We start from the raw sequence: 14287 nt of genomic DNA on the forward strand, positions 1-14287 counted from the left end.
ATCCCACTCCTGGGTATCTACCCAGAGGAAAAGAAGTCATTATATGAAAAAGATACTTGCATATGTGTGTTTATGGCAGCACAATTCGCAATTGCAAAAATATGGAACCAGCTCAAATGTCCATCAGTCAACGAGCAGATAAAGAAAATGTGGTATATGTACATCATGGAATACTACTCGGCCATGAAAAGGAACGAAATAATGGCATTCGTAGCAACCTGGATGGAATTGGAGACCATTGTTCTAAGTGAAGTAACTCAGGAATGGAAAACCAAACATTGTATGTTCTCACTCATAAGCAGGAGCTAAGCTATGAGGACACAGAGGCATAAGAATGATACAGTGGACTCTGGGAACTCAGGGGAAAGAGTGGGAGGGGTGTGAGGGGTAAAAGACTACACATTGGGTACAGTGTACACTGCTCGAGTGATGGTTGCACCAGAATCTCAGAAATCACCACTAAAGAACTTATTCATGTAACCAAACTCCACTTGTTCCCCAAAAACCTTATTGAAATAAATAAATTAAAACAGAGGAAAAAAAAAAAAAAAAGATGGTCTCAGGTAACCCCTCAAATATCATACCAGGACCATTTGGCTATGAGGAGGAAGAAGAACTCACTAAAATAAGAAAACTAGTTTCAGTTTTTCAAAATATTGCCTCAAATAATAAGTTTTATTTCTCTTGATCAACAATTTTGACAATGAAATTTTAAAAGATGCCACAAATAAAAGTGATTATCCCTGGGATGGCTGACTGTAATGCCAAAGGTTATTCCTGAATACATTTTTATGGCAGCATTCTAAGTATAAAACCTGGTACCTGATGGAATGTTGACAGATTTGTAAGTGCTCCCATGTAAATGGTGTTAATTCATTATCAAATTATGAAGTACTTAGAGGTGTTGGCCAGTTAACTCGCTAGACTCCCTCAAGATTCCTTACCCTACAGCGTTGCCTTTGGGGGATGCCTGCTCTGATATATTGACTGCCCAAAAGCTTTACCCTTCTTGATGTACCTTGAGGAATGGAAAGGGTCCATCTGCTGGAAAGGAAAGGGCTTGATGTTTAAGTAAAATGAATTTAAATGGGGTTTAAGGTTTGAGAACTTTAGTAAACTACTTGTCTTCCTTGCTCTTTCTTGTATTTGCTTCACTGTGCCATAAGTTGAATGGAGTCCTTTGTTTTGGTTCATCTAACTGCCTTATTTAATGTGTGTTCTGGACCCTTCCCAAGAAATGCTACAGATTTAAGTTGAGGGCCTGGGATTGAGAGAGAAACAGCCCTTGTAGGTGTCAGACAGCCTGCTTCAGCTCAGCCAGAGATTTAGGCATCTATGCTTTGCTACAGTTATAAAACTGGGAATCTTCCCACCCAGTAAAATGGAAGTTTTATTGAGCTTTCCTTTTAAATAAAAAGAAAACGTGGAGAATAAACCTTCTGTTTGTCATGCCAGCCACTAGAGGGTAGAATAGCCACATTTCCTAGGACAGGTGTAATTTAAAGAGAGGGACTATGGTCAGAATACATTTGCCAGTGCTTGTCAATACAGGTGCTTTTTGACTTATGATGGGGTTAAAACCACATAAACCCACTGTGAGTTGAAAATATTAAAAGTTGAAAATATGTTTAATACATCTAACCTACTGAATATTGTGGCTTAGCCTAGCCCACCTTAAACATGCTCAGAGAACACTTACATAAATCTACAATTGGGCAAAATTGTCTAGCAACACAGCACACTGTAGAGCAGGGGCCCCTAAACCCTGGGCCACGGACTGGTAGCAGTCCATGGCTTGTTAGGAGCCGAGCGGCACGCAGAAGGTGAGTGGCACGCAAGCGAGCCTTACTGCCTGAGCTCTGCCTCCTGTCAGATCAGCAGTGGCATTAGATTCGCATAGGAGCACGAACCCTATTGTGAACTGCACATGCGAGGGATCTAGGCTGAGCACTCCTTATGAGAATCTAGCTAATGCCTAATGATCTGAGTGGACAGTTTCATCCCAAAACCATCCCCCCAACCCCCAGCCCATGGAAAAATTGTCTTCCATGAAAACAGTCCTTTGTGCCAAATTGGGAACTGCTGCTGTACAGTATCGGTTGTTTACCCTCATGATTGTGTGGCTGACTGGGAGCTGTGGCTCACTGCCACTACCCAGCACTGGGAGAGAGTATCTTACAGCATATTGCTAGCCCAGAAAAAGATCAAAATTTGAAGTACCATTTTAGGGCACAATTAACCAGCAGAAGAGTTTGTTAAAATGCAGCTTTCTGGGCCCTACGCCCCCAGAGGTTCTGATTGGATAGCTCTGAGTGGAACTTAATATCAGGGGATTCTCACACAGGTATCTTGGATTTTACTTTGAGACACGCTGATCTATAAGAGTTTTGGGGCATGCATTTTTGCCTGACTATCTTTTCTCTTGGGATTACAAAGCAAAATGATTATTTGGAGAAAAAAAATCTTAACAATAACAGAAACCAGGATATAAGAAAAAGCTAGAGTGTTGGTTAATTTAAAGGTCTTTCCCTGCCTTTGTCTAACATATTTCAAAGGAGACTCACTTTGTAAATATTCAGAATCAAAGAAGCTACTAAACTGTTTTTATTGGGAGTCTTACTTCAACCAGTAAAGACCATAGAATCCTTAGACTACAAATGTCTAAACATTTTTGATAAAATATCCCTTCTATGACCATCACACAGCTCCCCTAAGTTTATCCTTTATGGGTTATGTGGTTTAGCTCTGTGTCCTCACCCAAATCTCCTAACTGAAATCCCCATTTGTTGAGGTAAGGACCTGGTGGGAGGTGGTTGGATTGTGGGGCGGTTTCCCCTGCTGTTCTTGTGATACTGAGGGAGTCCTCATGAGACCTGAGGGTTTAAAAGTGGCAGTTTCCCCTGTGTACTCCCTCGCTCTCTTGCTGCCAGGTGAGATGTGCCTTGGCTTTTCTTTGCCTCCTGCCATGATTGTAAGTTTCCTGAGGCCTCCCCCAGCCATGAGGAACTGTGAGTCAATAAGACCTTTCTTCTTGATAAATTACCCAGTCTCAGGTATTCTTTATAGCAGTATAAAAATGGACTAATAAAACGGGTGTCATGAAGACCCCAAGCCTAATGTCTTAGCATTGTAAAATATAGTTGTGGAGACCCTACAAAGAGTGTATGTAATTTTATCATGATCTTGATTGAACAAGTATCAAGATTCTTTCTTATGTGTACAGATTCAAGTGTAGTAATGCACAATGTCCTTCTAGTAAGGATGACAATTTTATTTTTGTCAGTGCCCCTAGAGAGCAGCGGCATCCTCCTGGGGAAAGTTTTGCCATTGCTTTTAAATAGAAAAAACATGATAAAATCATTCGAATCTGTGATAGGATTCTACCTTTTAAAGAGTTAAAGAGATAGTGGGAATGTGAGTAAAATGAAACTTCGTTCTGAAGCGAGGACTTAGACCAATGAAAGAATGGTATGAGTTTTTCAGAGAGACGAAAAAACAGTCTATGTTTTGTGAGCCCTCACGGACCAAAGAATACAACCCTCCACCCCCACATATTTCATATGAAGATTTCTGAAGATTTTCCAGTGTCACTTTCTCTTTCCTTCCTGGTTTTTGGGGGAGTTCTATGATTATATGTCAATGAAAAAGGAAGTTCTGTAATCTGCCAATCTCTTTCTCTCTCTCCTCTCTCACACGCACACAAAAAAAAATAAGAAATCTTTTCAAAATTAAAGGCCAGAAATCTACAGTGTGTCATTTTAGGTGTAATTCTATAGAAAAAAAGATGTTTTGCAGAAATTATGCTGCCTTTATGGACTTTAGTAACACTTGTAATAATCTACAGGTTATTAATCTGTCTCCTAAAATTTATTTTGATGCTGATACAAATTATACTGAAGGAATCCTCCCAGTAGAGGTAATTCTAAAAAAGGGGTATTCTTTGAAGGTTTGGTAAATTTCCAGTTATGTTAGATTAACTACTTAGGAAGCCTCTATATAGTTAAAATCTGGAACAAATGATTAAATGAGAATTTGTGCAATATCATAATAGAACACAAGACTTATGGTGTTAACTTTATTATAGAGAATTTGTGTAGCTCACATAAGAAACTGAATCCTTTCAAAATGGGTGGGCTGATGAATAGCCCAAATTTGGCTCCCAAACTCAATTAGTTACAAGTATGCCAAGAATGGATTTCTTCCCTCCCCCCATCCCCCACCAGCACTTGGGACAGCCAAAAGGAACCTGGGGTGATGGGAATCCCTTGGCTGGTTATCTCTGCCTCTTTATCTGTTTCCCCCAGTGCCACCCAAGCATGTGTTTTGTTTATGCCATTATGTGACAAAGTTGGGAAGACTTTGTTCTTAAATTCTGATTTCCATTGTTCATAATTTTATGATCAGTTGATCGATGCCTTCCAAAATATTACATGTACCCACTCTCAGTAACTAGAAAAAGATCTCATGAAGCAGCAGCATTATCATTGTCTGTTTTTGAAAGAGCTAAAATTAAGTTTGCCATTCCTTCTAGAGCTCTGGCCCAAGGTGACTTAAAAACAGTTTTAATAAACATTTAGACCATCAAGTATTTTGTAATACAGTTGGGTCACTGTTGATTCCTAAGATAAATGTGTTTAAACAGAAGCTTTCTCATTCATCAGCAGCCTCAGCTTTCATCCAAATTTATTTAATGATGATGCAAGCCCATAGCGTTGGTGTTGCAGTTCGTCACCATGGAAGTGTTTCTGTCAACAAATCCTCGCTTTACTATCATGAAATTGATTTTGCAGGGGAAAGGAGGATAATTGTGAAAGCCTCCTTTTACTCTTAAAGATCTTCACAGTTTGCCTGGATGTCTAAATGAATTGTATTTAAAATCAATAACTGGCAATAAAATTAACCACACTAAATTAACAATTATGAGATTAGAAAAAGGGAAATGGCAATAAGCTACTTTGTCTGAAATCGTCTTTTTGGAATGTGACTTGGGGACCATACTTGTAATTTAAAATGTTCCCTGAAAGCTGTTGTTCTCTGCTCAGAAGTATGGATTATCCCCAGGGAGTCCCATGTGGCAGATACCAGAATTTCTAGGAGGATTTGGCTGAGTTATTCTCATCTATATTGTAAATGGCATAATAATCACAGAAGAAATTCGCACTATATTACTTCTTTCAACTAACATACTGTATTTTTTTAATATGCCTTTTCTATAGCTTATGTTCATAACTATCTTTGGCTTTTATTTGCTTGTTTAAAAAAAACTATAAGAGGTTAAAACAAAAAAAAAAAACTGTAAGCTTCTGCATGCAGGCCCCTTATGAGCAGGGTAGGTAGCACCTACATTAAGTAATTCAAACTGTTTTGGGAACCCCATAGGAAAAAGAAGCAAGAATGACATTTTCTTTTTTTTTTTTTTTTTTTCTTTGAAGTAGAGTGTTCAAGAGTTTATGTCACAGTGGCTGGTTCCAGATTTGGTTGTAGACATATATGTTCTGTGGGAGTTTTGATCTCTGGTAGAAATACAGTCAACTCTTGATTGTCAATGTAACTATATTTCCAAATGTACTTTCTCTGGCTTCCTATCACATGTCAGAGCTTTCTAATTTTATCATCTGCTTCTATGTGCTCACGAAAACCAAAATTATTCGGTAGTATTTTATTTCATTATTATAAACATTTAAGTTCCTAATGTAGTCTAAACACTGTGCTGGGCTCTAGAGATACTGAAATACATCCCAAGCATGAAGTTATGTTTGCTTCTGAAAGATCTTATAGTTCACTTTTAAATCAAAGAGATGTAATTTTTATTTATTTGAACCACTTTTCTCTCCTCTAATATGTGATTAGAAGTTGACCATAAATGGGACATAGGTCCTGTTTGTTTTTAAGGAAGAATTAATAGAGACTGTAAGCAAAAGACAAAATTCTATTGTACATGCAGAAATATAACACAGAATGACCAAAAGAAAATTCAGCAAGCAATGGTAAAAATAACAAATTATTTACTGTTTTATAATGTTAAAGTATTTCACCAAGACAAGTTGCCATCAAATTAAAGTGAGTTATGGAAAATGAAATACATAAGGATGTATTTATACAAGTGCAGACTAAATATTTTCCATACAAGTATGTAAATGAAAAGATATACAGTAAGTGCACACTCGATATGACTATGCAGGCAACAGTTAGTTTCAGATACTCTTGTATAGTTCATGCACAAACCTTCCCAAAGTACAAGTTCAGTCAGTCTTGGGGGATATGGAGGGATGATTAAAAAAGGATTGAGTTCCTTGCAAAAATATCAGTATGGACTGGATGAGGGTGAGCATGGTCAGTTATATATATTACTTACTGTAATTTGTGATTGTCGAGGAAGAGGTGTGGCTGTTGGTGTGATAGTAATACTGCTGGTGACTTTATTGGTTGTTTTGTTTAGTGCCCCGTTAATTAAGCCTTGAGTTCGGTTATCCTGCAGTGGTGCTGAAGGGCTGGCAGGTCTCACAGGGCTGGCTACAGCTTGCATGTAAGGACTTCCTAAGTGAATGTGGATTTTATTATCCTCAGTAGTTATCACACTTGAGCTATTACTGTTTGAACGCTGAAACTGCCATGATGACTGCCGGTCCGGGGAGACTCTGAATATCGCATGCTTGGCACTGATTTCTATTGGTTCTGGGGAGCGTCCCTGCTCAGGAGAGCTAGCTGAACCAGTCACGGCCAAAACCTGAATAGGGGACATTGTCCTTTCTGGAGTTAGAGAACCACAAGACTCTGGGGTCTGTGCTCTGGCAAAGGTTGCCATGGTAATTGGGGACATGCCTTGTTCTAAATTCATGAGGTCTTCGGTAGAGGTTTTGGACTTTACTGGTGTTATGGAGGCGTTTTGGAGGATGGTTATCCTTTGCTTTGGCGTGCCACAGTTCGGTATCACTGCAGTACTCGTGTAAGAGTGAGGATTCTCTGTGGTCGGACTTGTGATTTCAAGAGTGGCTGTGTTTTGCACATGGTCTGGAGTAACCTTTATATGAAGTGGCTGCCCAGGTGTGTGGCTTAGGACTAGATCTCCAGGTTGCACAAAGCTGGCATTGGGTTTAGTTTGTATTTTTCCATTCTGAGGATGGCCCTCCTTGGATTTCATCCAGGGAATCCATAGCTTTCTGTTAACAGGACGTGGAGTAGACTGGCTGCATTTGAAGGACAGCACAGATCCCTCATCATTAGGGTCCTCGTCTTGATCCTCACTCTCCTCATATAACTGACCATTGATGACGGCACGTTCCAGAGGAATGAGGCTCTTGTAATCAGGTGGTTCATTGTCTACTGCTTCTGTCTGAACTTCTTTAGAAAATACTTGAGGATCGGAAATTCTTCTTCCATTGAGACTAGGCCTGAGGCTCTTACTGAAATGCCGGTACCTCTCTAACTCCTTAGTGAGGTTTTCAATCTCTCTTCCTAAATCTCTGTTCCTGTTTTCTTGTTGATTTAGTTTTTTTTGCAGGACTGAGTGATCTCCCTGGAGGTGACATATTAGGTCTTCAGTTGCCATGTATTCATGAATTTTCTCTTTTAATGCATCCACTTCTCTTGAGAGGTGCCCTGACTTAGCTTCTTCTTCTTGAAGCCTTTTGAAAAGCGATTGTTCATGGCTGGTCTCTGTCTTTTCTGCTAACTTGTACTTAGCAAGTTCCATTTTAACATGTTCCAGCTCTTTAGATAAAAATTGAGCTTTGTCTCGTTCATTAGCATACCTTCGTTCTAGAGTCTCATATTCATCTTCTGTTTTCATGAGGTCATCCTCAATGGCTTTCATGTCCTTTAGCTTCAGTTTCAGTCTTTCCACTTCTTGAGAGAGCTCCTTAATCTTATTGTTTTCTTGGTGTAATGCTGTTGTGGATTTCCCAGAGTCTTGATTTAATTTGTTTTTTAGGAAATCTTTCTCAATTGCTTCCAATGACTGAAGCCTATTTTTCAACATATTAACTCTTGACAGGAGATCATTTCCTTTCTCTTCTTCCGCTTTCAATTTGTTTTTTAAATCATCTCTCTCCTTGGTTACGCTGTACATCTTTTCTTCTACATCGGTTTTGGACTTGAGCGCCCTTTTAGTTTCCTCAATTAACTTCTCAGTAACTGTTGTTACTTTATTTTGCTCCACTTGAAGCTGAGAAGCAGCAGCTTGTAATTTATCTTCAGTTTTCTTTAATTTTTCACTCATTGTTTTCCGTTCATCTACAAACATCACAGTTAATGTTTTCAGTTTAGTTAAATCCTCTTTTAGAGTGAATTCTGTCTTTTCTAGCCGACTTTCAATGGCTTCTAGCTCTTTGATCCTTACTTTTAAACTCTCCAGTTCTTGAGACAACTGCTTTGTGGTCATCCTTTCTTTTTCTAAATTGCATTTCAGAGAGTAGCATTCTTGTTTGCTTTTGTTGAAAGCATCTTCTAACTTTTCCAGAGCCATAATTCTTTTACTGAGTTTTTCAACCTCTAGTTTAAAGTCTTTACTCTGTAGTGTCTCCCTTTCAAGCCTCTTATTGAGATCTCTGCACTGCTCCTCCATTTTTATGAGCTCTTCATCTTTCCCTTCCATATCTAGCACACGTTTCCTGAGCTCTTCCACTTCAGCCATGATACCAGCATTTCCATATTCTCCCTTACTGATTTTTTCTTTTATATCTTGCAGCTCCTCTTCTGCTTTTCGTAAAGACCTGTTTGTCTCTTCTAACTCATCAATCTGCCGGCTGAGTGCTGCCAGCTTTTGTTGAAGCTGGCGATTTTGACTGTCCTCATTGGTGAGCTTCGCCATAATTGTGTCTTGGTCCTGGTGAAACTTTGTGGTCTGTGTTTGGAGTTCCTTCTCTAGTCTGGTTGCCTTCTGCTCTTCCTCCTGAACTCTGGCTTCAGCAAGGGCTAGTTTGGTATGTGTTTCCTTTGCATTTGTGGTCAGCTCTTGGATTTTCTGTCTTTGAAGGGTGAGCTGTGCCGTCAGCCTTTGTTGTTCATCCACCACCATCAAAGCAAAAGACTTCAGCTTGGTCAGCTCCTCTTTCAGGGTGGTGACCCTTTTCTCCTTTTCTTGCTCCTTCTCCTCCTGAGACTTGATTTCTTGATCAATTAGCTTCTTTAATCTGAAAAATGTAAAGTGCATTTTATTTTGTGATTGATGTTTTAGTAACTCATCAAATGTACTTAAATGTATATGTAATTTAGAAATTATGTAATTATATGAGCTGTGTCAGTTCATATGCAATATGCAAAAGAGTTCCTGAATTTGATGACGGAGGAAAATCTTGATAAACAGTTATCTTGCTTTTTTATTTGACTACCATTGATCAGTAACAGCTGCATTTTACCAGGAGCCTTAGTAAAAGAGTAAGGCAAGAATATTTAGTTTAAATTGCCTGGGTAACATATAATTAGTAGGCAGTCTGGCCTGAAGGCTATGAAAATAGGCACAAGCTTGAGATGATGCAGTTAGACCTGGCTTCAAGGCCAACCCTATTCTTACCAACTAATTGATCTGGGCAGTTATTTAACATCTCTGAGCCTCAATTTCCTCATAAGAAAAATGGGGGCAATAATTTTATTTACTTCAGGGGCTTTTTATGAAAATTAAATGCGGTAATTCATCTGATTCTCATTGTCCTGGCACATGGTAAGCATTTGGTATTAGTTGTTGCTGCTGTCTTTATTAATATGGTTATTATATTTATCAAATGGTTTGCTTGAACCAAAGTATGTGGTGCATTAATGTTTGATGTTCAACTCCTTGATTCTTAGTTAAGAAAAAATTTAGTCACATTGCTTAGAAGTTATGCACTTCACTGATAGACCTCTGTGCCAGTTAAAACTTGGTTTGCACTAGCACATTATTCTAGGAACCACTTCACATATATCTTATCCTCATAGTGGATAGCAATTAAATGAGGAGAATTGAGAGACATCTGTATGGGTTTGGTGTTTTCATAACATTTGAGAAGAGCATGCGGTTTGGTAGGAAAGTGCTTATTGATGAGAGTCTGATGCTAGACATGACAGAAGAGAAACTCTGTTATCAGGAACATAATGATTCCCTCTTAAATGACAACTACTATGACATGCTATTTTCTTCTTTTATGTTTTAAATTTGTCAGCATAACAGGAGGGTATTTTACATGTAGTATAAACTATCTCTTCCACCTCAGTAGTGAGGTCAAAGTTTTAAATTTGTGGCACTCTCAATTATACTGCGAATGGGCTGATTATAGAGGATGTAATTACAGCTTTGCAGTACTGTTATACAGAAGCTAAAATAGAATGGAATCCCTGAGGAATTGAACCAAAGGACTTGTCATGGATGAAGTTATGACTACTTACATTCTGATAGGTATAGAGAACTCATAATACTTTAATGTATCTTTTCTATTCGGAATGAGTTAATTATCAAATGCATGTCTATCATCCTTATCACAGAACTTACTTTTTGAAAGTTGTGTAAGGATTTGAGAGAACTTTTTATTTTATTTTATTTTATTTTTTGAAATGGAGTCTCACTCTGTCGCCAGGCTGGAGTGCAGTGGGGCGATCTTGGCTCACTGCAACTTCTGACTCCCTGGTTCACGCAATTCTCCTGTCTCAGCCTCCCAAGTAGCTGGGATCATAGGCACGCACCACCATGCCCAGCTAATTTTTGTATTTTTAGTAGAGACAGGGTTTCACCATGTTGGCCAGGATGGTCTCAATTTCCTGACCTCATGATCCACCTGCCTCGGCCTCCCAAAATGCTGGGATAACAGGTGTGAGCCACTGTGCCAGCTGATAGAGCATTTTAAAAGGAAACTAATTTAGGGTCGTCGTCTTGGAAATTGAGTCCTTCTTTTTGAGATTCTAATCTGCTCTTTTCTGTAATTACATTACATAGGAGGAACATGTTGAAAATAATTGTATAAGAATTCTGCATCTTTTTTATGGGAATCCACTCTTAGTTTTTTCTGTTTTGAGAACTTAACAGGAGGCTGGCCCAAGGGCTGTGGCTTGTAAAATTCAGAAGATGCTAGGCAGGGTGCTGGGGTGTGGTTGATGATGATCTCATCCAAGGTCTTGGCAAAAGGCTTGCCCATGGTTTCTGGCCATGCCCCATCCCTATTTGAGACACATGAGAGCCTGAAAAGATAAGCATAGCAGCTTCTGGAATGGTCATGGGACATCTCAACCCAGTGGCAGAGTCCATGGGTAAACTGCTTTAGTGGTGAAATAGTTAAAAAAACTTTGGCAAAGTGCTTCTTTCTCCTGCTTTAGCATTAGAATTCATTCGATTTAATGGTTTTGACAATGCCTTGAGCATAATTACAGTGAAATATTTTTCCCCTCTCTACACCACAGTTCTTAACAGTTTTATTAGAGAACAGTTTCACAAAAACTTTTAAATATTTATTTTCAACTTACTAAATTATAGCATATGCTATTTTATTTTTATAAGAAGGGGGTGTGTTTTCTTAGGATATAAGGGAGGGAAGATTGTTTTGCAGTATAATTAAAAGAGTGTTAAAAGGGAATGGTGATTAGTGAGTGCAGTGCAGTAACCTGCAAAAAAGGTTTAGAAAAAAATTCAGTTGCTTCCATTTTGTTCAGTGTATTTGGAGCAGGCATGATGCATATTTTTCAGCTTGGAGCATGTTGCATATTTTTCAGCATGATGCAAACATAAGCATCTTTTTCATGATTTTTGTAAATTAGTTGGCATCCCCATCTGTTCTCCAAGCTCTAGCTGATTATTTGAATGCATTTTCTTTAAGCATTTCCTTACTACTTGTTTTCCAATAACGTGCTATTTCCTTGGGCCGCTCTCATGAGCGCACTGTAGGACAGTCAGCTGTCTAGTCTGGTAAAGCCTGTCGGGAAGGTAAACAAGAATTTATATGCAGAAAAAACTATACCCATAACCATCAACTTGGGAGCTCAGGACAAGGAACCAGTGAGAACTGAGAGCAGGAGGCCTTGATGGAATCTTTTCAGAGCCAGTTGCATGCGTGTAATGCTGTTACACATTGTGTGGTTGTACATGTGTGTGAGAGAGGGAAAGAAAGCTGGTTATGCTACTGAATTTGAAGGAATTAGCACTTCTGATAGTGATGAATGGTCCACCCTAAATCATTATTTCTTGCCTTGTATCCAGGAGCATTTGAAGGTTGAAGTTTGAGGCTAGTTTTTGGTCTTGAAGAAAGTATAGGGTGAGGAGGGTGTGGAGTTGAGCCTCCTAAGCCTGCTTCCTACTTTGAGTAGGAATGGACTTTAGACAACACAGTAACTTAATTTTCTGTCTCCATTATTTTTCTTTGCATATTATAGGATTTAGCATTGATACTTGCATTATATGCTAATGCAGGTTATCATGAACTCTCGGTTTGCTAGCCAAAGCAGATCAATGATTTTGATTGCTTTTAACCAGGGTTTTTATGATCTTCAAAGTAGCATAGACCTTGAGGTGCAGATCTAAAATTCATTCCCTAAGAGCTGTGTAGTCAAATTATGACTCCTTTTTCCATTAATAGTTCCAGTTTATGTGCCTTTGTACAGGGATATTCTATGCCAGGGTTTCTCCATCTTCAGCATTGTTGATATTTGGGGCCAGATAATTTGTTCATTGTGGAGATCATCTTGTGCACTACAAGATGTTTAGCAGCTTCCCTTTGTTGTGAATTAAAAATGTTTCCAGACATTGCCAAATGTCTCCTGGGGGGCAGTCACCTCCAATTGAGAACTACTGATCTGTGCATGTGTATGTTTGTGGCATGTGTGTATGTCAGTCTGTCAGTAGAAGTTAGACTCCATCGTTTTGCCTTACTCAGCTTTAATTAAACAGGTGCAACTGAGAGCTCCCACCTGAATTACATGTACACCTGGTGATTTTATCTTCCCTGCTAGTGGCCTATTCTTTACCAGTGCTTCTTACAGTGTAAAATGCATTTGAATCACATAGGAATCTTGTTAAACTGCAGACTCCAATTCAGTAGGTCTGGGGTGGGCCTCACAATTTGCATTATAACAAACTCCCAGATGATGTCAAGTCTGCTGGCCCTTAGACTGACTGTGGGTAACAAGGCTTTACCATTTACATGTCAGATGTTTCCTAGAAATGGGATACTGTTTGAATATTAACTCTGCCAATTGTTGTTCGTTATTGATTTATACCCAGTCTGCAGTACCACAGCCTGTATTCCTGACCTACGTGACCACCCATTTTTTTCAAAGAAGATATCAGGTGAGAGAATATGGCTAAATTAACTAAAATCTGTCCACATTTCTGGGGAACAAAATGACTCAAAATGCATACCATAGTTGGTGGGTCAGTAGCTACATTTTCATGCAAAGAGAGCGCTAAATGATTTTAGTTCCAATTTGTGGTTTTTCTCACACAGCACAAAGACTAAAATATATATATAATAGCTGCCATTCTTTACTTAGTGCCAGTGATGTGTTGCCAAGCACTGAGCTGAGTCTGTACATCTGTCAGTTCTAATTCTCATGATAAATTTACAGGGTTTAGGATTATCTCCATTTTATAGCTGTGAAAATTGAGGCTCAGAAAGGTCAAGAAGGAGCAGAGCCTGTGCAATTTCCCCACATTATATTGCAAAGAACACAAACCATTGCATAGGGCTGGTCCACACACAAGGATTTTTATCAAGAACACTCTGAATGGAGAACTATCAACTTAAAAAATCTTACTTAACATTGCATTTGTATTCTTTTTTAAAAGTGTGTATCTCTCAGAGCAGGGGTTTTTAAATGTTTGTTCTTATATCTGCCAAAAGAATGTTGAAAAACTAAGTACTCCTTTTCACATTTTTAACTGGCATCTAGATTTTTTCATTCAATGTTTAAATAGTTGTAAAAGGATATATTTTAACATTTGCCATCTAATGTAAAAGTCCTCATTAACAAATCGGACAGCCAAACCAGTCATTCAGGAAAAGTCTGACTTCATTTTTCAACCTAACGAAATGTGTAAATACATATCCCTCTGGTACCCATCTCATTTCTAAAAGATAAGGCATGAGGACTTGCCCTGCATTGTCCTCAGCTGAAGAAACAAGGCACTGCTCCATCCATTGTTTGGTTCTGAACCTGTTGCTGCTGCTCTTGCTGCTCTGCTCTGCTCTGCTTTGTCCTCATAGGACTCTCAGGATTAAGGCTTTCTATATTTGTACCTTTGTCTGATGCCCCAGAAGGGTTTCCAACCCAGGAAGATGCACTTGATAAGAGTTTGCTAAGAAGTTTGTTTTGAAAGTGTTGTTGGAAAAGG

The 14287-nt window shown here is 38.8% G+C and overlaps 2 protein-coding genes across 3 annotated transcripts in view; one reads left to right on the plus strand and one right to left on the minus strand.

The window, feature by feature from the left end:
* CMSS1 (cms1 ribosomal small subunit homolog) overlaps window positions 1–14287 on the plus strand; it is a 370501-nt gene that overhangs the window by 24178 nt on the left and 332036 nt on the right. The gene's annotated exons all lie outside the window — the stretch shown is intronic.
* Window positions 1–14287, minus strand: part of LOC134737565 (filamin A-interacting protein 1-like) — a 50053-nt gene that overhangs the window by 15533 nt on the left and 20233 nt on the right. The window contains exon 2 of the mRNA XM_054482984.2: window positions 6356–9131. Within this exon, the coding sequence (XP_054338959.2) occupies window positions 6356–9016 (2661 nt within the window). The 5' untranslated portion in view covers window positions 9017–9131. The remainder of the gene's footprint in view (window positions 1–6355; window positions 9132–14287) is intronic.

Source organism: Pongo pygmaeus, chromosome 2 (genome assembly GCF_028885625.2).
Source record: "Pongo pygmaeus isolate AG05252 chromosome 2, NHGRI_mPonPyg2-v2.0_pri, whole genome shotgun sequence".
NCBI lineage: Eukaryota > Metazoa > Chordata > Mammalia > Primates > Hominidae > Pongo > Pongo pygmaeus.